Source organism: Mytilus galloprovincialis, chromosome 2, assembly GCF_965363235.1.
Source record: "Mytilus galloprovincialis chromosome 2, xbMytGall1.hap1.1, whole genome shotgun sequence".
NCBI classification, from domain to species: Eukaryota; Metazoa; Mollusca; class Bivalvia; order Mytilida; family Mytilidae; genus Mytilus; species Mytilus galloprovincialis.
In genome coordinates, this window is record NC_134839.1 from 26465559 (window position 1) to 26493330 (window position 27772).

Below are 27772 nucleotides of genomic sequence, written 5' to 3' on the forward strand. Positions count from 1 at the left end.
GTAGCATTTCCCCCAATTAAAAATTATCTCATTCTTCAGTTGTTTGCCAAACTTCTTGCAGTATTTTGTTGTCTTGTCCTGTTTTTGTGGTTCTGTAAAGTAAACAATCATAAATACAACATACAATAGGTTAAGGTTCATGTGGACCCTATGGCTAAAAGGGCCGTATTTTCACCTCAAAATTTACTCTGTGTACAAACAAACCTGTGCATCTGGAAAAGTTTTAAGGCATAGCATGCCCTAGATAAATAGAATAAAAATGCATTGCAGGGCCGTAACTAGCCTCTTTTAATAGTGAGGCAAAATATATTCGCCGAGAGGAGCGAGGCGAAAAATTTTGGTCGAGGGGTCTGAGGGCCGCTCAAGTCCACCAAAGCGGCCCCCGGAAGCTCTGAGAAAAATAACGCAAAATTGTCAAAAATCTTTCCCAGATTCTTTCTTGCATTGAAACGGCTTAATTAATTTTTAGATATTTTTTTCGACAATCAGGTTCCAAAGCAAAAATAAGGATTCTTTGTAATTTAAGACTTTTAGGTATTAGAGACAACATTAATAGACCGATATGTAGGATAAAGCAAAAATCGTAATTCTCATAATTATTAATACCGTAACTGCCTGTCTGTTCTTGTCTTGTATTGTGATTAGACTTTGGTGATTTTTTTATGACTAGATTGAGAGATAGTGACATTGCAGTTTTATAATTTAAGTACAAGTACTGCTTATATGCACACTAGGGACCATCTTCTCCTTGTTTTACCATCTTTTACGGTATTAATGTTTCTTTAAAAGTATTGTTGAAGACCATCCGGCAACTATCAAGATGAAGAGCAGGAATACAGACTTTGACCATTGATCATTTGTATTTTTTCTATGCATTGACTTTGTGTGCAATTATGTCCCCATAATATGTCCTTTATTATCTGTTAAAGGGTCTCAACACGACTTAATGCAAGTTTAACCTTTCAATGTAAAATGTCATATATGGCAATACCTTGGTTTTTTCTTCAAATTATTTGATACCGGGAAATATGTGACCCTTTCTTTAATTCAAACCATGTCAGCTATCTAGAAGAAAGGACATTTTTTTTTGTGTCTACTGAGTGGCATTGCATGTTCTTAAAATATATTTCTCGCACAATTCTGGACATCGGTAGACATGCAACATTGCAAAAACCACGTTTACAAATGAAAATCAACACTCAGACTATAGTCATAAAGTAGGACAATAAATGAACAAAAGACAAACCCGGAACACAGAAGTACAAACAATAGACCATCAACTCTGAAAACTAAAAGGAAAATAGAAAATGGATAACGACAAACATCCAGGGGATACACCAGAGAGTGAAGAGAACTTGCTTCTTGCAAGACATTCTCCGTGGAAACAATTTGATATGGAAACAACCTTTTGTTTAATTTTTTTTTTGAAATTTTGAAATTTTTTACATGAGGCATTTGCCTCATTTGCCTCAGTGTAGTTACGGCCCTGCATTGTATGATTCAGAAAATTCATTACTTAACTGAATTTTTCCGTGCACTTTTTTTCGTCCCTGCAGAAGATGATAAAATTAACAAACAGTTGAGTTTCTCTTGATACGGTCAACTCAGGTACACAGTTTAAATCACCAATTATTGTCAGGTATCTATTGTCCATCTAATGTCCATGTCAATTAAAAACGCTCACTTCAATTATTACCTGTGGGGAAGTTCTCAAACCTGTTTCCCAACTTAGTTTATTTTGGCACCTTCTGGAGGAATGAAAAAAGTGCACTGCAAAATCCTGGTAAGTTTTTATTTTTCTTAAACATTAAACACTTTTGAAATTTAATTATCTAGGGCATGCTATGCCTGAAATATTTTACAGATGCGCAGGTTTGTCTGTACTCAGAGTAAATTTTGAGGTGAAAATACGGCCATTTTAGCCAAAGGGTCCACATGAACCTTAACTATATTTGGTGTATGGAAATATTTTATGATCATGTCAGTCGCACAGGTTTTATTTGACTGTGACCTTATCTTCAAGGTTTATTGCTCAGTGTTAAGTTTTTATACAACCACAAAAAAAATTTGGTTCGTAATGGTACATGTATGATGACTTCATCTGCGTTGACGTCTGAAACACATTGGTTTCCGGACAATTACTTTAATGAAATGTTTTAAGAAGGTTCAGTACCTCCAAAGGAAGGTTGGGACTGATTTTGGGGATGATGGTCCCAACTGTTTTGGAATTAGGGTCCCAAAATATGCATTTTTCTAATTTCAGGACAACTTGTGTAGAAGTATTTGGATTGCTCTGAAATTGTACCGCAATGTTTAATACCACAATTTTAAGGTTCAGATTCATTTTAGGGGTTATGGGACCAACAGTTTAGGAATAAAGTTCTAACAAGGGGCCAAAAACAACCATTTTTCTTGTTTCCAGACAATAACTTTACTTGTGTGTAAGTGTATGGATCTCTTTAAAATTGTACTACAAGGTTCCATACTACAAAGGAAAGGCTGGGATGGATTTTTGGGGTTTCAAAAAATTTAAGAGGTGGGGGTGTATTAACCCTTAGACTGCTATGCGCGACTATTGTCGTTCCGATAAAGCAGTCCGCTACTGCTACACGCGACTGTAGTCGTTTTCTGTAACTCGTTTATTTACACAGTTACCATGGAATAGGTGGAGTCAATATTCATGAGATTGCAGCAGTTTCTACTTGAATGGATTCTGATTGGTTAAAAATCTGCGTTCTTTCGAGTGTCTCTTGACTTTAAATCAGGTGTAAGCGATAAAACCGAAAGTGAAAATTTTTTATGAAAAAAGTGACAAAATGGCGGATATTATTTGGAGAAATGGCCAACACGTCCAGAAGTATTTCAATGATAACGATTTAACAGCGGCAGCCGATTAAAAGGATTTGGATGAGAACAGAAGATATTATAGATGGAAATAGAAACATTCTATCAAAACTGTGAACAGAAGACTTTAAAAGCGAGAACCACAGGGATTCCCAGACCTTGTTCAAAATGGATGACATGAAACAGGATTTGCGATGTTTATCATTTCGCCTTTCAAATGTGAATCAATATTGACTGACATCGATAGATCCGAACTTTAAGTTTGTCAAGACGGGAAACAATAGACGACATTTACGTTTGTTATTATCTCCCCTCATTTTCATGGTTCATTGGTCAATGTTTAGTTTTCTTTATTAATGTTAAATTTATTTGACAAGTGTTACAATGTGTAATAAAGTTTTATATTTAGGACTATCAACATAATATCAATGATTAGTAAAGAAGGCGAGACATTTCAGTGTGTGTGCTGTGTGTTTGAAAAGAATAATGTTGATGATCATATACAAATGACCATCTAAAAAACAATTTTTATTGATCTGCCCTTATAACGTTTAATTTATCTTTGCATTGCTTCCCCCACAACTTACTGATTGACTAATAAAAATATTTGTGTATCTGATAAAAACTGAAAATAAACAAAACCACTAAATGAGTTTTAATAAATATCCATTGCAAAATCAGTTCTAAAAATATCCTGGGAATTAGCAGTTCATTATGGGGTAAAATATTATATTCCAGTCAATTGTTTATACATGACTGTGGATAATTGATAATATATATATATATATGTAAGAGAAATATTCATACTGTGTGCAGACTCATTCCTTCTCTAGGTTTGATTTCAAGAGATTAAAATATAGACAGCTATTCTGGTACACATTTTACATTTACATGTATGTGTATTATTTCATTTGTGACTAGCAAGTCAAAAGGGTTGTATATTTGCTGCTTGAATAATCTTAATCTGATATATACATGTACATGTATTACAGATGAACCCCTGCCATCAGTCATTAGGAACCCTAATCTATACATTTCTAGATATTCCATTTTTAACCATTTAAAATGAAACATTGTCATGTCAGTCCATAATTTTCTACATTGATTTTTGAATTAGCATTTTACAATTATATTTATTTCATAAACCACATTCTATAACCATATTCTGTCTGGATTCCTAGCATAATTGGAATGTCATCATTTAATACAATATGTGCAAATACCTTTGGATTGTAGATAATTGCAATGATCAATTACAGTAAATTCAGCATGGTCTAATTAGGTGAAAAATAAAGGATTGAAATAATTAATGACATTGCATGATGTTAGTTATCTACATGTAATTTTTAACAGATTTAATGAAAAAGTGTAAATATCAACACTTTACAAGTCAAGCCTAAAGGGCGTTCCAACAAATTGTTCATTTGTAACTTTTCTAATTAATATTTATTATTCATGGCAGGATCATTATGTGTTTTAATTAAACTTGTTTATTGTTTATTATGAGATGGTAAGCAAGACAGTATGAATTTTGGGGGTCAGAAATAAAATTAAAATATTTTACTTTTTATATTTTACATCTACATGTACTTAAACTTTTTTGAAGCTCAAGGATAAATATATATAATTACAATAAGGGCTAATTAATAGATTTTATGTATGTTTAAATTAGTTAAAAAAATGAAACGTACTTCCATTAAAATACATTGTACCCAATCAGTGCCTCACTCATACACAATGTAAGTAAAGAAAAGCATACTAATTAAAAGGAATCCCATCTAAAAGTTAACATTTGGATTCAACCTCCTCTGCCATGCAGACTAGTACTGTAACTGTTGCATCTGGACCAAAAGTGGCTCCTATTGTGGCACCGATGCCAGTCGGTGCCACACCGCCAGTCTACTTATTTAATATTAATCATCTTTTGGTAAGTACAAATGCAGCTACAATTAAATATAGAATTTATTTTTAAGTTCTTTTGTACTACATTTGTAAATCTAGTACTTTTAAAAATCTTTACAGAGGATATATACATTGTGTACTATCATGAACATTTTTGTGTTCAAGACCAAATAGGTAACTATGTATCTTATATTTCATATAAATTTTACAACAGAGCTAGTTTTTAAATTTGAGGATATTTTTTATAATCCTGTTTGCTTAATTTTTATCTTTTTATTTCACAAAATATAATTTATGAATTATAAACTTTGAATACATGTATTTGTAAAAGAGATGTAGATGATACGTGGAAGAGACAGCAACAAAATAACATCTTAAACCAAAGACTTGTTTGCTCCCTTAAAATAATCCACTTTATTCATGTTATTGTTATTTGTCCCCATATATATACATAGGAAAAGTGATAACTGTATGAAGTAAACTGTTCAAGGGGTGCAGATTCTTGGGTCATTTGGCACAGATTCCCAAATAGCGGTAATGTCTTTTCAAATCACATTGTTTCAGTCGATTGAGTACAGCTGTACCAAACAGCTAACTTTTTATTATAGATACATTTCTTGCAACACCATATTTATGAGACTTATCATGTACAGCACATTTTAGTTTCAGTAATACATGTAATATATTCATGACATTCCTCAGTTTAATTATCATGGACAGTGCACAGGTAGGTATAGGTACAAATTATAATGTTTTTTTAAAACATATTTTACTGTATGCATAATCACAACTAAAAGTATACATATTATATATGTACATGTATTAAAAAAAAAACACTGTGTACTGTCTTCAAATGTTTCTAGAGTCAACCACATATCATGCCTACTTCTTAGACTAAGTCAACGGGATATTATGTTACTTAGGCTAAATTTTAAATTTGCTATCAAGGATTTTTATATTTTCTGTAAGGATGTTGAATTGTAATAAAAAAAAATCCTTTTTGGCATAGACTGTCAATAGATTATTTTGTGAAAGTGTTCCTTTGCCTGAAAGTCAGTATATTTCAACTTTCAATATTATGAAATCATCCTTTCAATCAATAGTCTGTTCAGGAGTGTAGCACTGGGTGGGCAAAATTTCTAGCTTGTCCACTCTGTGCACCATAAGGTATAAAACCACTAATGCATAGCCTCATTGCTTTCTATGTTAAATTCTGCAATATCAAGCATTAATGCATATGGCTACTTTATCTTAAGTTCAAATAAAGTGGCAGTTATTTCACGTCAAAACTGTACCTTATCCTGACTTGTGCTGAAAATAATCAACATACATTTAATTGCATATTAGAGCATACTGATTCCTGGAAGTTTGATACATGTTGATAGTACAAAAATAGGAACTTCTGATCTGAACAACAGGCCAAATGTGCCCTCCTATCAAAATTTCATATACATCTTTATCATTCAAATACATCTTTAATCAAGGGTTCTACAGAGATCCCAAGTCCTCAAGCTTTCATTTGATACAAAAACTACCCAAATATACTAGCTATTGACAAAGATTCAGATATGCATAGGAACTATTTTGTTGAAAATATGTACTATAATACTGTACTTTCTTGTATGTTCTTTCTGACCGTGCCTGAATTAGTGGTTCTATACCATAAGGGAAGGGCCTACAATTTCTTTTGTTTTATCTAAAGACTTTCAAGCACAATTAATTGCAAAAAAACAGATAAGCATTTGTAATCAATACTCTTTCAAACAAAAAAGAGAATATAGCTAGAGTGGGTGCAGAAACCTGTGTACCAACAGACAAAATTAATGTACAAATGTATTAATATTCAAGATTGGGTAGGATTTAGTTACTTTGATACTATGATAGATAAAAAGAATTTTAATTTCATTGTAGGCTTTAAATTCAGTTATGAACAGAAATCGAGGCAGAGGTAGAGGTGGCTCTCAAGGGAGACAAGGTGGTATGGGAGGTGGTAACTTAGGGCGACAAAGACAACAGCAACTAAATGCCGGGCCTGGTATTCTAGGAACTGGACCTATGATGGCAATGGGAGGAAATGGTGGTCAATTTAAACAGCCTATGTCCCCTCCAGCAGGGAGAATGCGTAATGTGTCACCAGGGATGCAGGGATCGATGAGGCCTAATCAGAATCAGATGAAGGGAGATAACCAAAATAATCAAGTTAGGGAATCACAGTTACAGCTGATGAACAGCTTATTAATGAAACAACAGCAGCAGCAACAACAAATTAATTCTAGTAGAGCAAGCCTCCTTAACAATCTGGAAAGTTCCAGTCTAATGGGTAACAGATCAAATATACTTGGTGGTGGTTTGGATAGGAATGACATAGATGATGGTAGGAGAAATAGTTTACCTGGAGATCTTATGCAGGATCGCAGTTATAATGAAAACAGAAGGAGCATGCCCAGTGATGTTACATCAGCAAGTGGGAGTGGTTATATGGCTCAAAAAGTAAGTCGTAGCTTGATGGATGATAATTTTAGTCAAAATGACAGGAGAAATAATAGGAGAATGTTTGATGATCAAGACTTTGGTGGCAGGGGTTCCAATCTTGGTGGCAGGAGCTCTCATCTTAGTGACAGTCAAAGTTCAATGATGAGTGACAGCAGAGGAAAATCTAACCTTAGACAAGATATGGGAAGAAGTTCTCTTTTTGGGGATGATATGACTAGATCATCTGTTAGTGTCTCCAGCGGAAACCTCTTGGATGCTGGAAGTAGTCTGCTTAGTAACATGCAGCAAGCTGTATTTGGACAAGAAGGTCAGAGAGTTGAAACACAAGGAGGGAATGTACAGAGCATTATTGGACAAGGAAATATGCAAAGCATTATGGGACAACAAGGAGGAAATGTTCAAAGTTTGATGAGTCAACAAGGTGGTAGCATGAGGGGAATAATGGGACAGCAAGCTGGAAATGTGCAAAGCATTATGGGACAGCAAGGAGGAAATATGCAAAGCATGATGGGACAGCAAGGTGGAAATATGCAAAGCATGATGGGACAAGGAGGAAATGTGCAAGGCATGATGGGACAGCAGGGAGGTAATGCACAAGGAATGATGGGACAGCAAGAAAGAAGTATGCAAAGTCTGATGGGACAACAAGGAGGCAATATGTCAGGCATGATGGGTCAGCAAGGTGGTAACTTACAAGGCATGATGGGACAGCAAGGAGGAAATATGCAAAATATGATGGGTCAGGCAGGTGGCAACATGAGAGGGTCTCAGGGAGGCCGTTTACAGAATATGACAGGTCAGGGACGACAAAGTCAGAATCAGGGTATGATAGGAGCAGATGTTGGTAATATGCAAGGTCTACTAGGACAAGGACCACCTGCTGGTGGCAAGTCAAACATTCCTTCTCTCTTTGATGTCAGGACAAATAGACAAGGTCTTCTGGGTAAAAGGGCAGGACGTGGCGGAAGGGATCAAGGTGGAGGACGTGGTGGTAGAGGGGATCAAGGTGGACCCAAAAAATTCAGGAGGAACAGTGGGGTAAGTTGACATTTTTGTTAAATCAAAGTCGTAGAGGATTAGACTCTTAATAACTTATAGTAAAGTAGAAATTAAGTTCATTTAAGATTCATATGCAAAAGATAGTAAAAGAAGGGTAATCATGGTAATAGACAAGCTCTAAATAAAATCTATGACATTTAAAAAGGCAAAGGCTATATATACATAATACTGTATTATACATGTTTGAATTCTTTTACATTGTCTTATCGGGGCCTTTTATAGCTGACTATGTGGTATGGGCTTTGCTCATTGTTGAAGGCCGTACGGTGATCTATAGTTGTTAATTTCTGTGTCATTTTGGTCTTTTGTGGATAGTTGTCTCATTGGCAATCATACCACATTTTCTTTTTTTATATTACTTGACTTTTAGGTGAGTCAATCTGTGAATAAAAGGTGCATTTCCTTTGTGCAACCAGTTGCCTGAAATTAGGCTTGCTATGAATAAGATTTCCTGTATTATATATATTTCATCTCAAGGGTCATACATTTAGTAATCCCTGATTTATAGGAAGTACATTTAGACTGAGACTTGGATAAACTTTAGGGTATGAAGCAGTGAGTGTAATCATCCACATCTGATTTATAACTGGGACATGGATACCTAAAGAAGGAGAAGACTACCTTAATGCCCATTTCATTTTTTACCTGATTTGTTGAAGTATAGACAGATAAATAAATGCATTGCACCTTATAAATGTACATGCATGTTTTTTATAAGAACCATATATAGTATAATTATTTTTGTATTTTTAACTGTCTGTAGCTTAAACATTACTTTTATATTATATTTTGTTTTTGCAATATGTAACAACAACAAAACTATTGCTGTTTGTTTCCATTGTTAGAACAATGAAATATTTCTGCCCAGGCAACTATTGTTGATAGCTTGACAGTCACATACACCATCCTTCAATACCAGAAGTGTTATGATTAGTCTGAGAAGATCATGAATATATATATGGGAGCCATGCAAATTTGTGTAATTGGTTTGAAAAGTGTATTCTAACTCACAGTCATTCTGACAGTAAAGAGAGAAAGAGATGTTCCTATTTATGTAAAGGAATGGTTTGTACTTCTTGTCATGGACAGGAGATCTAGAATAGATAAGATTCTAGGATTGAGAAAACTTTTTTAACCTATCTTACACATTTAAATATATATAGCTCACAATTAAATTGATCAGAATCTAGGAAGTTCTTCGTGTTTATATATGTACACACATGTTCTAAACTGTTTGTTAGGGCCCCGCCGACGGCGGGTCGCCCTATAGTGATCAGTCTGTTCGTCCGTCTGTCCGTCCGTCTGTCCGTCCGTCTGTCCGTCCGTCCGTCCGTCCGTAACACTTTCGTGTCCGCTCCATATCTAGAGAACCGTTATGATTTCATACTTAATACTTAACATGATTATTAACCAACACCAGAGGGTGTGTCATGTTGTATGTACAACTTCCTAGGTCAAAGGTCAAGGTCAAAAACTTTGGTTTCAGTTGACAACCCCGTGTCCTGTGGTGAAGATCGTGTCCGCTCCATATCTAGATAACCATTATGATTTCAAAGTTTATACTTGACATCCATTTTAACAACCACCAGAGGGTGTGTCATGATGTATGTACAACTTCCTAGGTCAAAGGTCAAGGTCAAAAACTTTGGTTTCGAGTTGACAATCCTGTGTCCTGTGGTGAAGATCGTGTCCGCTCCATATCTAGATAATCGTTATGATTTCAAAGTATATACTTGTCATACATTTTAACCACCACCAGAGGGCGTGTCATGATGTATGTACAACTTCCTAGGTCAAAGGTCAACGTCAAAAAAACTTTGGTTTCAGTAGACAACCCTGTGTCCTGTGGTGAAGATTGTGTCCGCTCTATATCTTGAGAACCGTTATGATTTCAAATATTATACTTGACATCCATTTTAACCAACACCAGAGGGTGTGTCATGATGTATGTACCACTTCCTAGGTCAAAGGTCTGTCTGTCTGTTGGTCTGTCCATCGCTAACAAATTTGATCCACATTATATTTTGAGAGGACAGCTGTTATTATTTCATACTTTATACCTGACAAACATTTTCAACTTAACATATATATTAACCAACACAAGAGAATGTGTCATAATGTATGCATCCTAGGTCTAAGATCAGTCTGTCGGTCTGTCCATCCGTTCGTTGTTCTTAACAAATTGTGTCCGCTCTACCTCTCGAGAACCATTTATATTTCATACTTTATACTTGGTGGGTCATAATATATTGAAGGCATAATTCTAAAAATATGTGACAAATATCAATTGGGCAGCACCTTTAAACATATTGTTCAAACATCAATCCATATATCCAGAAGTCACCTTAGAGTAGTAAACAATGAGTTCACATCATGCAGTCATATCACTATTATACTATGAAAGTAAGATGAGAATATTTATCAGTTTTAACTTAAAATCTTAGATCAAAATCACACATGAGACTATGTAATAACTTCAAATAATGCTTCATATCAGATTATCCATACAACTTATTTACCCCACGTTATTGACAGCGGGGCCCACAGAGATGGCTCCCATCTCAATGATATCTAGTTTAAATCATATAGATTTTGATGACATTATCAAAAGTGGAAGAATAAATGTGGGTATTGAGTTTATGGTTGAGTTCTGTGTCACTCTATTGGTGCATTAATTACTAAAGGAAAATGATTGACTTAGTCTTTCAAAATTCTAACTTCATACTAATAAACACTAGGCCTTTTTCCTACAAGTCAGCAGACCTTCTGTAAGTAATCAGGTCAGGTTTGTAGTATTGTACAGTAATTGTCATACTCAAGAAATGGAGTGGAAACCTGCACATGTCAGCTATCTACAAATGATCTACAGTTTTTGATTAAATTGCATGATGAAAAAAGATATCTGTTTTCACTTCGGACTGAACTTTAAATTTAATTGAACTTTTAACTTTTAAGTTTATGGGAGTATCGATCCATCAGTATCGTTTCAATTCTAATTTCTTTGTCTTTATAGCAATTTATGCTACAGGTAGTGAGCACACTTTTTTTGCAATGGGCAAACTTAAGTCTTCATAAAGCTGAAACACATACATAAGTTGAAACAATTGTTTATAATATGCCAGTTCCTATATAGGGTCATGAGGGTAGCTAGTTATATCTGGGAGGTCACTATCATCACCAAATGACCAAAATGTAGCTAGGCATCTTCACTTCCAACTCATGTTGAGCGAATAAGTGAACAATTTTCTATACTACATGGAATATCCTGTACCGGTAAATAAAAAAATATTAGTTGGTAACCCTCCTTTCAGCAATGTTGAGTCATATGGGACATTGAGATTATGAACCTACAAAACATAAAGTATGTCTAGACTGTCCTACAGAATGACGATTCTAAAGATACTTGAAACTTAATTAGTTGCAAAGATACAGGCACGAAAAACATCAGAAGGGAGTGTGTAGTTTAGAACAATGTTTTCCCTTGATAGATGTGATTTGAGAAAATGTATTTAATCAGTGAAACCAAAAACCATCTTAATTATAATTCACTATTGATTTGGTACATCTTGCTCATTTTGTCATTGCACACTGCCAGAGACATGTAGCTATATATAGAGTACACATTATTATTAGATGTCTACAGTAAACTATAGAAATTGTAACAAACCTGTATTTGATTTTTCAGGGCTACTGAACATATATATATATATATATATGTGCTTCGAAATTCCCCATCTAGAATACATGCATGACATGTTCTTTGGTATTCAGTTGTATTAGCATTGAATTGGCACATTTAATTACGACAGAGATATTTTTGCCCTATCCCATTATTCATGGTCTATTGACTGAGAGTTCTAGTTTCAATGTTAAGTGAATGGAAACTAATAGTTAGCCAATGGTTTTAGGTCTGCACAATTGATTCTCCATAGGTGGTAATGGTAACATTGTCTTCTGTATCTCAGTCCATATTGTAAACTTGGATATATGAATGATGGCTTGTGTTTTGAAGGTGAGACATTTTCACATATGTGGTTAAAATTTTGGGGTACAAGGTGTGATTCATTTTTCTATAACTAACATACTTGTACCCCGAAAATCCTTTGGTGATGCAACTCTTATTGGTAAAAAATCCCTTTTTTCACACAATAATTGCTTTGAAAATTCAATACTTTGAATACATTTATTAATAGCTCAATCACGGGGGGGTAACTTCGATATTTTCTTGGTAGGGGTGTGCCATTTTTGCCTCAAAAAACGTACCCATTTTAATATAACATTCACTGAAATTCAGTACCTATAGTTATATAAATATTTAAGAAAGAATGACTTATACTTATATACAATATTTAACTTGACCCATGCTTATATAAGCACTAACACACCGGGGTTCATTTGGAAACTTATTTGAAAGCACTTTGTTTGAAAGGTGAACTTTCAAATGAATTTATTTAATTTAATATAATAATTGACCATTAATAATGTATGATTCTCAATAGCATATTTACATATGATATGTAGATCATACCCCAAATCAATATATAGTTATCAAACGTAAATGCATTTTAATATAGGATGTCATTAAAAAGGAGGGTCATTTTTATATAAAATCTCCCAAAATTATGACCCATATTTTTGGCACATCCCCGTATACCCAATAATAGGAAGTTGACCCCCCGTGAGCTCAATAGCTTTTACACATTTATTCTATAGTCCTCTACTTTCCCAATCAACACAAATGGTTTAATATCAGCTCAGTCACTTTCTAAAAATGAAAACATGTCCAATATCATAACACAGAGATTTTGGGGGTAAAGATTGCATCATATGCAATCAAAACCCTATATACCGACTTGATATCTAAATCTTCCAAGGCTTATCACTACCTTTTTGATACACTATATATAGTGCATTGATCATAACGATCTATACATCCTATCCATGAAAATTTCCAGAAATTTATCAATGTAATATATGCTCAGATATTTAAGTCACAAAATGAGGTTACACTTGTCAAGAAAATAACATAACTTTTGCAAGGTGCAGTAATCTAATATCTGTTCTTAAAATTGTAGTGGGATTGACTCCCCTCCTTATTACAGGTAGAACATATAAAGCCAGTCTTAATCAACTGAGCTATGGAATCAATTCTTTGGCTCAGTGGGTTAACGCACTGACTGTCACGTAGGCGACCAGGGTACGAATCCCAGTGGTGACAATATAAATTTGTAGAGTAGATACATGCTCTCCAGTTACATTTGGCGCCCGACTAAAAAATCCACAATTGTTATCTGGAGTATAGCCAGGGTTAGTGTTGTTTAGGTTCATATATAAAGATATGACTCTTTTGGTGGGGGAATAATGTAGGGGGATTGCCTCCCCCTCCTTAGTACAGGTAGAAAATATAAACCTGGTCTTAATCAACTGAGTTAGGGAATCGATTATTTGGCTCAGTGGGTTAAGGCACTGACTGTCAGGCAGGCAACCGGGGTTTGAATCCCGGTGGTGATGATATAAATTTGTAGAGTAGATACATGCTCTCTGGTTACAAAATATAAATAATGTCATTGTTGCAGTCACATCTTTAAAATTGGAGTTATCTTCCATTGCCCAGAATTGTAGTTGAATCAACTACAACCAATGCTTTATTGAAAATACAATATTTAATTTTACTTCCCACTGATAGATTAATGCAATCCCTTCAGAGTTACAAGCACTTTGAATTTTGTTTACACAAAACTTTTGTGTTCCTCAATTGGAGGGGTATTAGGGATATTGGCCCAGTTGTTTTTGCTTTGACACATGGTCTATTAGCATTTTAATTTTTGCATTGTTTATATGTTAATATTTATTATTATATCAGTTTAAGATGAACTATTTATGGTTAGTCAATGGAATTTGGTATGCAGTTGTAATAGCATTATGAAGCACATCATGTCCATGTAGATAATAATATGGTTCTTCCCAGTCAATCATGGTTCATTTGCTTCAAGATCACGTTAAATTATATATTTTTTTATCTATTGAAGTATGTTCACCCTTCATTAATCCTGGTTTTTGTATGGGTTTGTTTGGTCTAATTTTGAATTTTTCAGTATTCTCTTCTTTTTAGTTTACCACATGATACAGACTGTAAGACAGTCTTTGTGTTTTAAGATATTTTATTTGTTAGTTGAGTCTTAATTTGTCCGTAAGTATTTGAACATATAGATATTTCCTTAATACACAGTTGCCTAAATTTTATAAGAGATTCTTTTTGGTTGGAAATTTCTTTTGGGGGGCAAAATGTTGCTGAATACATACATTTTAATGATTTACAATCAAATTAGTGTTAACACTGTTAGTTAACGTTGTAATCCCAATTTACAAGCTATACAGTTACCATCATAAAATGTATTACTGCACACATGCTAGTTCATTTCACAAATAGTAATTGTCAATACGATAGTATCCAGTCTATCTGGGATCTGTAGTGGTCCTTTGGGGCTTCATGTGATGTAGGAAGTTTTGGCACAAACTTTTTGTCATTAACATGGATGCCACATACAGAGCTTGATCTGTTTACTCTTTCTCATCACCTGAGGTCACCCCTGCTTTTTGGTGGGGTTCGTGTTGCTTAGTCTTTAGTTTTCTATTTGTGTTTTGTAATTGGTGTGTGTATTTTGTCTTTTTCTTTTTTTTTTGCCACAACATTGTCAGTTTGTTCTCAATTTGTGAGTTTGAATGTCCCTTTGTTACCTGTTGCCTCTTACAAAATAAGTGTCATCAAATTTCTTCATAGATTATTTTACTTAACTGTGGTTCTATGGTATTGCATTTGGTCTCAATCATGCATTTTACTCAGACTCAACTCAAGAATTTTCATTGTTATCCTTCATGACATTTTCAGCATGTTTTATGTTTTGTGATGGTTAATTAGTTGTTCAATTAATTTGTTCAGAATGCTGTCACTTACTTAAAATATATTTCTTTTTTTTTAAATTCATCATATAGTTTGAAGAACAGCTTTATGTTTTGATGTCCTGTTTTTATGTATTCCTTTACATACATTGGTCTGTCTCAAAATTAAGCTATACAATACAATCATTGATCAACCTAAGACTGTGTTTAGTGAGTTCTTGTAAAGGTTTTCATTTCAGATCCCTCAATGTCTCAGTTTCATCTTGTGTTTGATTGTGGTTCTTTTCAAGTAAAAGTTTACATTTTTTTACAGTTGGATATATATCATTATTAGTTATGGGTGTATTTTCTCATAATAATTTGATGCAGTAAACTTTTTGAGATTACAGAATTTAATATGATATTTATCAGTATTATAAATAATGCACATCTGTAGTATGTTAATATTACTTTCATTTTGTTAGACATAACTGTTCATTTCTTCCCTTCATTCAAGAAAATACCTTTAAACAATCATCTATAACCATGCAGTCATTACAAGTCTTCTCATATTCATTTATTTATGGCGTGTATACACATATACCCATATTATATTGTATTGATTTATATATCTTATATCTTTAGCCCCTTTACAAATTTCAGCCTTCACCACAAGATTTCCGTCGGCAGGGCAACAGAAATGACCGAGGCTCAGAAGGCCGAGGTCGATCCAGAGGTAATGATCGCAGGAATAACAGACCAGATCGTACATCTACTAATGACCGAAGAAATCCTCGTGACTCAGGTAACTTCCTCTCAAGGGAGGTAATTCAGTGCAGGTCATCTGAATCTTTTCTGTCTTCAGCTCTGTTTGTCTTTTACATTTTTGAATGATATGCTGGTCAAGCCCTGGACCTTATGACCACTGTTCATACACTGAATACAAATATACTTTTAAGAAAACAATGAATTTAACATCTTTTACATTTTCCCTCAAATCTGTGTCTTTGACAATTATCCCCAAAAAATGTGGTATATTCAAAATGCCAGAACTTGCTTTTCATATTTTGTTTTGCCTGGTGTGCCTTGCTATATTCACTTGGCACTATCTGGTGTATAACATTCAGTTTGTTTTACATATACATGTACTAGTTTTGAATGTGAAATATCGACCAAGATTGAGGTCAATTGTACAGAGCAGAGTCTTTCCAATACTGCTTGAACGTGTATACATAAAACACTACTCATATAGACTTCAAGACATGTACATGTAATCACACATGGATAATGAAACATCATATACCATTTAATTTTATAATTTGCACCAGCAGCCAACCAGAATTTGAAGCTTCAGCATGCTGACAAAGTTACTATCATTTTTCCAATTGATTGTAAAATTTTCTCATATAGGATTGGTCATTCTATGTTTGATTAAATCAATCTAATCTAACATTCGGTATCTGGTAGAAGGAGGATGTTCTTTAACAGATTTATTTCACACACAATCTTGAAAGACTGAAATAAAAACTGCCTTTATAATTTCTGTTATTTTTGGGGTTGAGATTGCATGATTACTGAGTTGTTTCTAAATTTTTCAAGGTTTATCACTATTACAAAATATAGTGCATCAATCATAACATTCTACACTCCATATCCATGAACATTTCCAGAAATTTATCAATAACATATATGCTCAGATATTCAAGTTACAAAATATGTTATACTTGTCCAGAAAATGACACAAGGTGCAGGAATCTAAAATTTGTTTTAGAAATATCAATGATGTCCTTGTTAAAGTAATCTTTAAAATTGGAGTTATCTCCCCTTGTCGATTTTAGTAGTTGAATCAACTTAAACCAAGGCTTTATACCTTGCTATGTTTAATTTTACTTCACTCTGATAAGTGTAAGCAATCTTTACCGTTCAGTGCTTACAAGTACTTTGATTGTTATATTGGTGTAACAGGATAAATCCAGGCATGTCATTTCACATATTGTGAACATGAAGTACAGTCAAACCTGGTATAAAAGTTAAAACCTATGGTGTCAGGTCACTCTCCTCTTGTATAGCTGAAGTAACATCAATGCATTTAGAGGTTCAATTCAAACTTTAGTTTTCTCTGGTCATGAGGATGACTTATATACAGGTTTGACTGTATGACCAATTCCTCACACTAAATGTAAAACACTAGTTTAATGTAAATTGTTGTAACTTGTCTACAGAAAGGCGATATTGCAGAATTGATGATGGCTAATTGTTTTAGGCACAAAAATTGTGTGGATCCATAGGTAATCTTGATCTATTAATCTTTCTTTGTCCTTTCTTCAACTAGTATAGTCTCAATGAAATAATGGATGTTTGTGAGATATAAATCCTGGGATAGTATAATCTAATTCCTTTTATAACACAAAAATGGCTTTGTTACATGCAATCTAAACTTGAATTTGGTCTTACCTAAAACCAGTCCATTTGTTGTTAGTCTTTCATATTACATGTAAGACAGTTGGATTTTTATGATTCGGACAGATGGGTTTTTATGAAGACCAAATTTGGTTTAAGACTCTAGTGTCTTAATGATATGAGGACCTAAGGAAAAGTGTTTGTGTTTCCCATGAAACCTTTACCAATTTTTTATAATTTTATAACTTCTTCATGCACACAATATTGATTGTCAGTTCAACACGGATGGTTTTGGCATTGATGTCCTTCGTTGCTATTAAATATACTTATTTATTCCTAAACATACTTTGTTCTTCAATTAAAAATCATCAGAAGAAAGCATTTCAAGTTGCTTTTTGGGGTGGAAAAAATTGTGGGAATAACATTTCTTAACAAAATTCCACAACGAATCTAAAATTCTGACTCGTAAAATTTTGTATGCTGTTTAGATGACTGAATGATGAAAATATTCTAATAATTTGACAAGGCGAAGCAGCTGAGGTGACACACAAGAAGACCAAAAGTAACTGTTTCCTAAGCAAATTTCAAGTTTGCAAACATCAACACAGGTTGACGGGTTGTACTTGGTTATCTTATGTGACATTGATGTATTTATATAACTAGGTTACTGTTTTCTCGGTCTTGTATCTACAGATGCCAGCACATTTCCTGTTCCAGAGATTTAAGTGAATGCTATAAATACAATGCATATTCCTGTAACACATTGTTATCTTCATACTGTTACACAAGTTTGTCAGTTTATATTCCAGCTTCCATATTATATTCATGTTGTATCCATTTGATTGCTTGAAAAATCCACATCTTCAATCTTTATAAACAAATTAGGCAGAGGAGAACCGAACCTTCCTGTTATTTGATACCATCATGACAAATCTTATAACCTGTATCATGTATGGTCAGATTTTCTGTCTTTCTCTGATTTTCTGTCTTGCAGGTACAGAACCTAGGTAGGTAATACAGTTATTTAGTTTTTTCTTAAATTTAAACTGATTAACATAGATAATCCATTATCAATTTGTGAAATTTTATGTAGATTCTTCAAGATCAAGGGATTCTGATAGAAAATCACACAGCTCAGATAGAAGGTCTCGTGACAAAGGCAAGGCATCTAATGTAGACAGAAAATCACAATCACATGATAGGTCAGCTGACAAGTCACGTGATAAGACAGCTGATAAATCACATGATAAATCAAGTGACAAGAAAGAGATAAAGAAAGAACAGTATGATCCAGCAGAACCTACAGAAGATGAAGAAAATGCAGCAACTGAACTTGCATGGGTAAGGCTTAAATTAAAGTATTGTTTGTTTGCAGTTTACCGACCGACCCTTGAAAATCCTCCCGACTGAAAATTTTATTGCTTTAAATTTGAAGAAATTTTTTTTAATACTTCTATTGACGCGATCCGGAACTTTGGGTCCTTTCCGGAAATTATTTAAAGTCTGGGTCAATTACGCATTTCAAGTTCAGTTTTTCTTAGCTTCCCGTCAAGCGTTCATGTGACCATTTAATGATAAAGCACATGGAAATTGTTTACAGGTATACATGAAGTCACGGAGGAGTACTTTACGCTGTCGTCTCGTGTCAATTTTAAGACAAATAACAAACAAAAAATGTTTATTAGTAAACTGTTTATACAGATTCAGGCACATGTAATGATGTGTGATGATATCATTGACGATGATGCAGCGGATATTCATAACTGACACAATAACCATTCTGTCTCAAACAAATCGGGTACAGAATCTGTGGAGCCTGACTTTATGGAACCAATTTCAGTGGTTAAATAATTCGACAGCAGCTTGAAGTATGGCATATTTTCTACAAATCGTTGTGAAGACGACAAAGATGAAACCACTCCTCTGTGACTTAAATCTTCATGGATATCTGTAAACACGCCTGTACGAAGGAAGGACTCATTTGAAATGTTAATGGATATAGATCATGCCAAATCAATAAGAAGCAACCCTAACTACACAAAGATGTAGAGAAAATGAATGGTTAGCTTGAAAAATAAATATACTCTCTCTATATTAAATCTATCTTCGATTGCAATGAGTATGCTCCTTTAGAATAAGGGGGGCTGCCCCACTCATTGCAATTATTCTCTTTCTTACAATATTAAATATACCCAAACTGTGTGGCCTGTGTGAATTCAATTAAAACATGTCCTTAGGAGCTATGCTGCCAATTTTTTTTATGCATTAAAAGCATTTCAGTACAGACCATTTACTTTTAATGGGGTGCTATGGATTTCACCCCAAACTTTAGATTTCTTTGGTTTTCATTAAAGCCTGGCAAAAATATAACCTTATCACATATAATTAAATATTGTTAGAAATATGAAAACAGTCGAATGTCTTAATACTTTTTTCAAGTTGCCTTTTTTTCAATTGAGGAAGATTCAATGGTTATTTTTTTTTTTATTAAAAATACACTCTTTAATACATTGTCTTATAAATCTTTAATATCTACATTTTTCTGATGAAAATACTCTACTCATGAAAACATTCTAGTCAAGAAGCATACATGTCTGAATATATTTCTTTAAAGCAGTTCTAGTCATAATGACATTCCTTGTTTAAAAGTGTTCCAGTATTTAATAATTATACCATATTTTATGTCATAAATTGGATAATGACAATATGTTAAAGTTTCAGTTTTGGTTAAAAAGTTTTTTATCTGAAAATGCCTGTTCATTTGATGTTGGTTTTCAGCATGTCCAGTGTTTGTTGTTTTAAAATGTTTTTTTTTTCTTCACAAGAAACTTGGTTTAGTGTAACTGCTTGTTTAAACTGTATTTTGGCTGATAAAATAAAATATTTTTCCTACCTACCGACCCTTCAGTCTGAAGGTACAGTCGGAAAACTGCAAACAAACATATTTTTAAGGTTGGCCTAAGTTAATTCACTTATTTTAAATGAAAGTTTCATAGTGATGAAACTGATACTTATAGATAATTGTTAATCATATCAAATTTCTCGCTTGAGCCGGTACGTTGAAAGTGTGAAAAGCAATCGAGTTGAGATGACCAATGATAATCTGTTCATTTCTATTTTACCTATGAAGGCTATTGACAACGCCATGTGCCCCTTAGTTTTTATGCCCCACCTACAATAGTAGAAGGGCATTATGTTTTCTGGTCTGTACGTCCGTTCATTCTGCCGTCCCTCCGTTCGTTCGTTTGTCCCACTTCAGGTTAAAGTTTTTGGTCAAGGTCGTTTTTGATGAAGTTGAAGTTCAATCAACTTGAAACTTTGTACACTTGTTCCCTATGATATGATCTTTCTAATTTTAATGCCAAATTGAAGTATTGACCCCAATTTCACGGTCCACTGAACATATAAAATGATAGTGTGAAAGGGACATCCATGTACTATGGACACATTCTTGTTAGTGATAATTTTTCATATCACTCTACTGTGCTGAGAAATTATCGGTCAGTAAGATCAAAGGAAAATTTCATGAAATAGCGATAAACTGCTTTATTTGTACACCAACAACATTGTAAAGTATAATTTTGATAGATACAGCAATGATATCAAAACCTGAATCAGGAATATGCATGATCAATCTTTAAATTGCAATGTTTGGTTTATTTTTTTCTTATTAGGTTGAGAAGAAAGATAAGGATGTTGAAATGGTAGACGTGACAGCCAAGGCTGTAACAGAGACTAAAACCAGCACACCAAACAAAGACAAAGATGTACCAGATAAAACAATGACTGTCACTGTGGATAGTAAGGGGAGGAGTGTAGACGATTCTGCTTTGGTAATTGATGTTAGTTAGATAAATTCTTATGGTGTGGAAGTCTACCTTTAGTCTGAACATGATAACTTTGCAACCTCTCATACTTATAGAATACAAACTGAAGTTTCGTTTATACAAAAAAAGAAGATGTGGTATGTTTGTCAATGAGACAACTCTCAATCAGAGACTATGGACTTCAACCATGAGCTAAACCAATACCACAAAAAACGCTATGGATCTCAACAATGAGCTAAACCAATACCACAAAGAAAGCTATGGACCTCAAAAATGAGCTAAACCAATACCACAAAGAAAGCTATGGACCTCAACAATGAGCTAAACCAATACCACAAAGAAAGCTATGGACCTCAACAATGAGCTAAACCAATACCACAAAGAAAGCTATGGACCTCAACAATGAGCTAAACCAATACCACAAAGAAAGCTATGGACCTCAACAATGAGCTAAACCAATACCACAAAGAAAGCTATGGACCTCAACAATGAGCTAAACCAATACCACAAAGAAAGCTATAGACCTCATCAATGAGCTAAACCAATACCACAAAGAAAGCTATGGACCTCAACAATGAGCTAAACCAATACCACAAAAAAAGCTATGGATCTCAACAATGAGCTAAACCAATACCACAAAGAAAGCTATGGACCTCAACAATGAGCTAAACCAATACCACAAAGAAAGCTATGGACCTCAACATTGAGCTAAACCAATACCACAAAGAAAGCTATGGACCTCAACAATGAGCTAAACCAATACCACAAAGAAAGCTATGGACCTCAACAATGAGGAAAACCAATACCACAAAGAAAGCTATGGACCTCAACAATGAGCTAAACCAATACCACAAAGAAAGCTATGGACCTCAACAATGAGCTAAACCAATACCACAAAGAAAGCTATGGACCTCATCAATGAGCTAAACCAATACCACAAAGAAAGCTATGGACCTCAACAATGAGCTTAACCAATACCACAAAGAAAGCTATGGACCTCAACAATGAGCTAAACCAATACCACAAAGAAAGCTATGGACCTCAACAATGAGCTAAACCAATACCACAAAGAAAGCTATGGACCTCAACAATGAGGAAAACCAATACCACAAAGAAAGCTATGGACCTCAACAATGAGCTAAACCAATACCACAAAGAAAGCTATGGACCTCAACAATGAGCTAAACCAATACCACAAAGAAAGCTACAACAGCTTATAGTGTTCTTACAGCCTGATTCATGTTTTATATGATGTGTTATGTTTTACAGTAATGAACTTTGGAAATACAAAAAAATGTAGCACCTTATATTAAGCGCTTCAAAACAGGCAGTATAGAAGGAGAAGAAGAGGCTTTATTTCCATAAAATGGGCTCACAAGGAGCATAATATAATATCATTATAATATTATTCTTTTACAAATATAATAAACAATACAGTATATACATAGTTACAAACACAAATAAGAAACAACAGTTTTCATAAATTAGTACATATATAGGAGCTATATTAAGGATGGAAACGAGTACTCCAGTACTCGGCTACTCGATCGGAAGACCGAGTACTCGAGTACAGTTTTAGTACTCGGATACTCGTTTGCCTATTATAATCTTGAGATATGTTCTCTTCACATTACCACTCACTTTAGTTCCGTTGAATTATCACATTGTAATACTAAATAAAACCAATTAAGAGCATAAATATGTTTATCAGGAGGCTTTTATTTGTTATAGTAGTACTAACAAAGGTCTTTTCTTCCGTGGGAATGTTTTCATGTGCACTACTTGTAACACAAAAAAAAATGGAAAGTCAAACAGTCTTTCGTCTGAAATTGTTGACCATATATATTTCTAAACAAGAACAAAATCAGAGTGACCTGCGATAAACCATACGCAACTGATTGGAGACATTTTTAACGGTGTTTGTACACAGATTAACACTTTCATGGATTATTAATTAACCCATCACAAGCTGTAAAACTTATCTTGGTTTGTTAATCAAGAATTCTATGTAAACGTGATTGGTATGCAATTTACATTTAAATTAATTTGATTGCACAGTATTTGAAATTGAACTATAATTGTTAAATTTACAATTAAAAGTCATAGGCGAAATTATGAGAGCGACATTCAAAGTCGAAAATAAACTGACAACGTCGTGGGTAAAAAAAAAGAAAATCAGACAAAAAATGTTGCCAAATAAAACCAAACAACACAGAACATGTAAATCTGAGCAGCACAAAAAAGCACAAGTAATTTGAAGTCCAATATTCTTGTTGACAAATTATAAATGGAGAAGTCGTATCATAAAAATTACCAACTCCTCAGAAACAGACGGTACATGTACATATATTGTCTACAGTGTCGGACTTTATATTCAAATATTTTTTATTTTATTAAAATTTGGTTCATGAACATGTACACAAAGAATGATTGGTATTATGATAGGTTATTTGTAGAAACGGCGGTATGTAATTCATTGTTAAATTGACACAAACAAAAAACCGAGGAGCAAGCTATGTTTGTAGTACGTTTGACTTATGTTAATGAAAGGTAATAACGAAAACACTGCATCCCACCTTAAATCTAAACTTTTCAATAGACATTTAAGATTCATCCGAGTACTCGCGAGTACTTGAGTATCTTGACCGAGTATCCGAGTATTAAATTTCAGATCTTTTGACATCCCTAGAGTATATATATATAAAACCTTCGTCTCAGGCACAACTCTAGAAAGTAACAAAAAATAATACTGTGAGTAGGCTAAATATATCTGGCGGAACTGCAGGAGGCACCAAGGGACGGTGCTATATGGCATGGTGGGTGCATTTTAAAATGTGTATCGGGACATTAATGATATGGTAAGATATATGTGATCCATCTAGTTCTTTTGAAAAATGACGATTTCTATTTAGAATTTAAATACATCCATGATGTACATTTTGAATTATTTGTTTTTATATGATAGATAAAGAAAGAAGCCAAAGATGAAGGTTCCTCAGACAAGAAGAGTTTCTTCTGTCATGCCTGTATGGTAGAATGCCAGGATTTTGAAGTAGGTTTCATTTGTCAATTGTATCATTTTGGATGAAGGTTCTTGAAATATTTTATATGAAATAGACTTTGCCTGAGAAGAATAGATGCAGTTTTATATATTTTTTTAAAGCAATCAATGGTTTGGTTTGCTGTGAGTTAGTGACCATTAAATCTGGGTGGCTGTGGGTCAGTTTCCTTAAAGTATGGTTGGCTATGGGTTATTTCCCTTTAAATCTGTGTGGTTGTGGATTTTGTCCCTTTTTGTCGTGGTAGCTGTTGGTTAGTTCTAATTAAATCTTGGTGGCTGTGGGTTCAAAGTAAGTCTAGTGGTTGTGGATTGTTTCTTATTAATCTGGATGGCTATGGGTTAGTTCCCATTAAGTCTAAGTGGATAAACCATTAGCTCACATAAGTCTGGGTGGCTCATGATGAGTTTCCCCATTATCAGTTCAGTTTGGATAACCTTCTTCGGTGATCAGCATACCTTATTTTAATAAGTAAGACATTTGTCCTAGGGTCTGAGTTAGTACTTTGTGACTAAGCAAAGGGCATGTCAAATAATTTATCAAGCATTTATTAGTAAGTTAAAAATTTTAAAATCTTGACCAAACGTTTCACATGAACAACCTCAACTGAAGCAATTTGCTAAACTTATTCATCAGTTGATCAGTTTGTAGAGGTTAAACTTTAGAAGCAATTGGTAGAGATATAGGTCAAAGCTATCTTGAGAAGCACTGAAATATATCGCAATTTTAACAGGAAATTTTAAATGATGTGGTAGTGAACAATTATAGGCCACCTGTCTGCCTTCAGCAATGAGAAATCCCCATAACGTAGTGGGCTTTGAAATACTGTGACTTGAAAAATATGAAACAATTCAAACGTGGAAAGAAAACGGCCTAATTTATAACAAAACAATTTACACAAGAAAATGTGACAATCTTGCTTTTATCATATTACAGGGATTTGGTCGACATATGAAAGGTAAAAAGCATTTGAGTAGAATGGAAAATCTTGGAAGTGCCCATAATCAGGCGTCTGAACAAGAAGCATCGAGGTTGAAAGCACAGGAACATCTACGTTCAGTTGAAAAGAAACCAAGGTAATAGTCAGAATATGTTTGTTATGTTCTATAGAAATAAAACTGGGAATTCCAGGAAAGAAATATCTATGTATTTTACTAAAACAAATATATTAACTGCAACCTAAGTTAGAGAAATACCCTTCTAAGATATTATGCATCCATACCTTATGTAATGTGTCATCAGGAATGAAAATATTCTTACGTTCTACTTATTTTATTTAGATACAACGACATTAATCATACCTCAGAAAATGCATCTTTCAACTATAAATCTGTGTCAAAAATGGTCTATTTTTAATCAGATTTCCAACAGATAAGAACAGTAATTAGGTGATGTACAGTGGGCAGCCAGACAACCTGGCGGTTGGATGCCAAACAGTTTCCGTGTAATAACTTGAAAATGCTTTGAAAAATTGTTTTTCAAATTTAAATATGTTGTTTTCAGTGGAAAATCCTGTTTGCTGTACCATCTGGTTATATCTTTATTGCTAAAATTTTTCATTCATCACAATTTATTTGTTTTATTTATTAGAAGTGAAGACAGAAAAAGGAGAGATGACATTTCGTCTAGAAGAGGATCTTCTGACAGAAGGGTATGCATAGCTAAAGAAATGTCAACTGTTCAATTCTCTTCGACACATTCAAAATACAAGGTTACAATTAACATTGCACACCATAGCTTAATTCAATTAGCTTGAAAATAATAATTGAAAATCAAATTCATAAAAAAACATGAAAATAAAGATTGATAGACAGACAAAATGTTTAAGTGTAAAATGGTTTTTCTTTTGTCTTTTAAAAGACAAATCCTACCTGTTGTCTTTCAATCTGTTCCTTCATCAATCAATAACTTTTGATTTACTTTATCTTATATTTTATCTGATTTCTAATGAAATGTTTGTCATCTTCTTGAAGAAAACATCAACATCTTTTGTGTTCATTGATACTGTATCTTAGAGGAACAAATACTTGTTAATTTGGAAACTATTTGAAACCCTTTTTCAAATGAATACCATTAAAATGGTGACTTCTTTCCTGAAAGCTCTTTGGTTTAGTGTTATGATTGTACAGTAATTTCATCATTGAATTGACTATGTTTCATACTCACTGCTAAATATACTATCACTTTGATGCATCACAGAATAATTTCAAAAACTGTCTTTCAAATTAAATTGAAAGTTACTCTTCTACTTGAAAATCTTATTTATCTTCTTTAAAGTTCTTAACAATACTTTTGAGAATGCTGTCAACTCTAACTGAATTGTATACTGTAAACCATCTTGAAAAATCACAGACTTTTTATTTTTTTACCTTTACAAATGGAAAAGTCTTCTTTTATTTGTATACACTGGTAAAGAAATAAAATCTTTATAAAACTGCTTCAAAATTTGCTGGAAAAGGCTCAAGCTGAAAAAAATATCTGTGAAAGCAATTTGGTTTACAGTACTTCACTATAATCAGAAGATAAAAAATGTAATTGTTATTTTCTTAACATCTTTGATCATTTGAAATTTGATAATGGCAAGTAAAAATTGTTTGTAGTATAGCATCATAATTTTAACTTTAAATGTGTTTTTGATATGAAAAATCTGTAGAAAGCTCACTTTAAGAGCATAAATACATCATCATCATAATACTTTATCTTTACATTTCTTCATCAATATTGTCTCTAGACTCTATGAACTTCTATAACTCACTTGCTATCTCTCTTTCTATCAAGTTTTATGGCAGAGGAAGATTTCAAACACCTCATCAGCCTCCTCTAGGGCGGAATACTTTCCATGCTTCACAGACTCAGGTACTAACTTTTCTGTGTTCCTCTCTGTTTATATTCTTGTTAGCATGTGGTTTTGACAGGTGTGATCTTTCTTACAATGATTATCTCAAATAAGAGAAAATTTTGAATAGAAGCTTGAGCTTATTTTTTTACATAATTTTTTGTTGCAGAAAGCTCGACATAGGGATAGTGATCTGGCGGCGGCGTTAGCTCACTTCTTAAAAGCTATATATTTTAGAAGGTGGAAGACCTGGATGCTTCATATTTTGTATATAGATGCCTCATGTTACGAAGTTTCCGTCAGTCACATGTCCATTGTCCTTGACCTCATTTTCATGGTTCAGTGACCACTTGAGAAAAAAGTTCAGATTTTTTGCAATGTTAAATTCTCTCTTACTGTAAGTAATAGGATAACTATATTTAGTATGTGCATACCTTGCGAGGTCCTCATGCCCATCGGACAGTTTTCACTTG

At 33.7% G+C, this 27772-nt stretch overlaps 1 protein-coding gene across 5 annotated transcripts in view; it reads left to right on the forward strand.

The window, feature by feature from the left end:
* The first annotated feature begins 4642 nt into the window (after positions 1-4642).
* The window catches only part of LOC143063260 (uncharacterized), a 30994-nt gene continuing 7864 nt past the window's right edge, over positions 4643-27772 (forward strand). The window contains exons 1-9 of one of the 5 annotated variants that reach the window (XM_076235295.1): positions 4643-4771; positions 6658-8277; positions 15841-15982; positions 18671-18918; positions 21252-21419; positions 24370-24456; positions 25400-25539; positions 26054-26114; positions 27242-27319. In XM_076235295.1, coding sequence (XP_076091410.1) covers positions 4658-4771; positions 6658-8277; positions 15841-15982; positions 18671-18918; positions 21252-21419; positions 24370-24456; positions 25400-25539; positions 26054-26114; positions 27242-27319 — 2658 coding nt within the window. In that variant the 5' untranslated portion in view covers positions 4643-4657. The remainder of the gene's footprint in view (positions 4772-6657; positions 8278-15840; positions 15983-18670; positions 18919-21251; positions 21420-24369; positions 24457-25399; positions 25540-26053; positions 26115-27241; positions 27320-27772) is intronic. The other 4 variants (XM_076235296.1, XM_076235297.1, XM_076235298.1 and 1 more) reach the window with 4 other exon arrangements.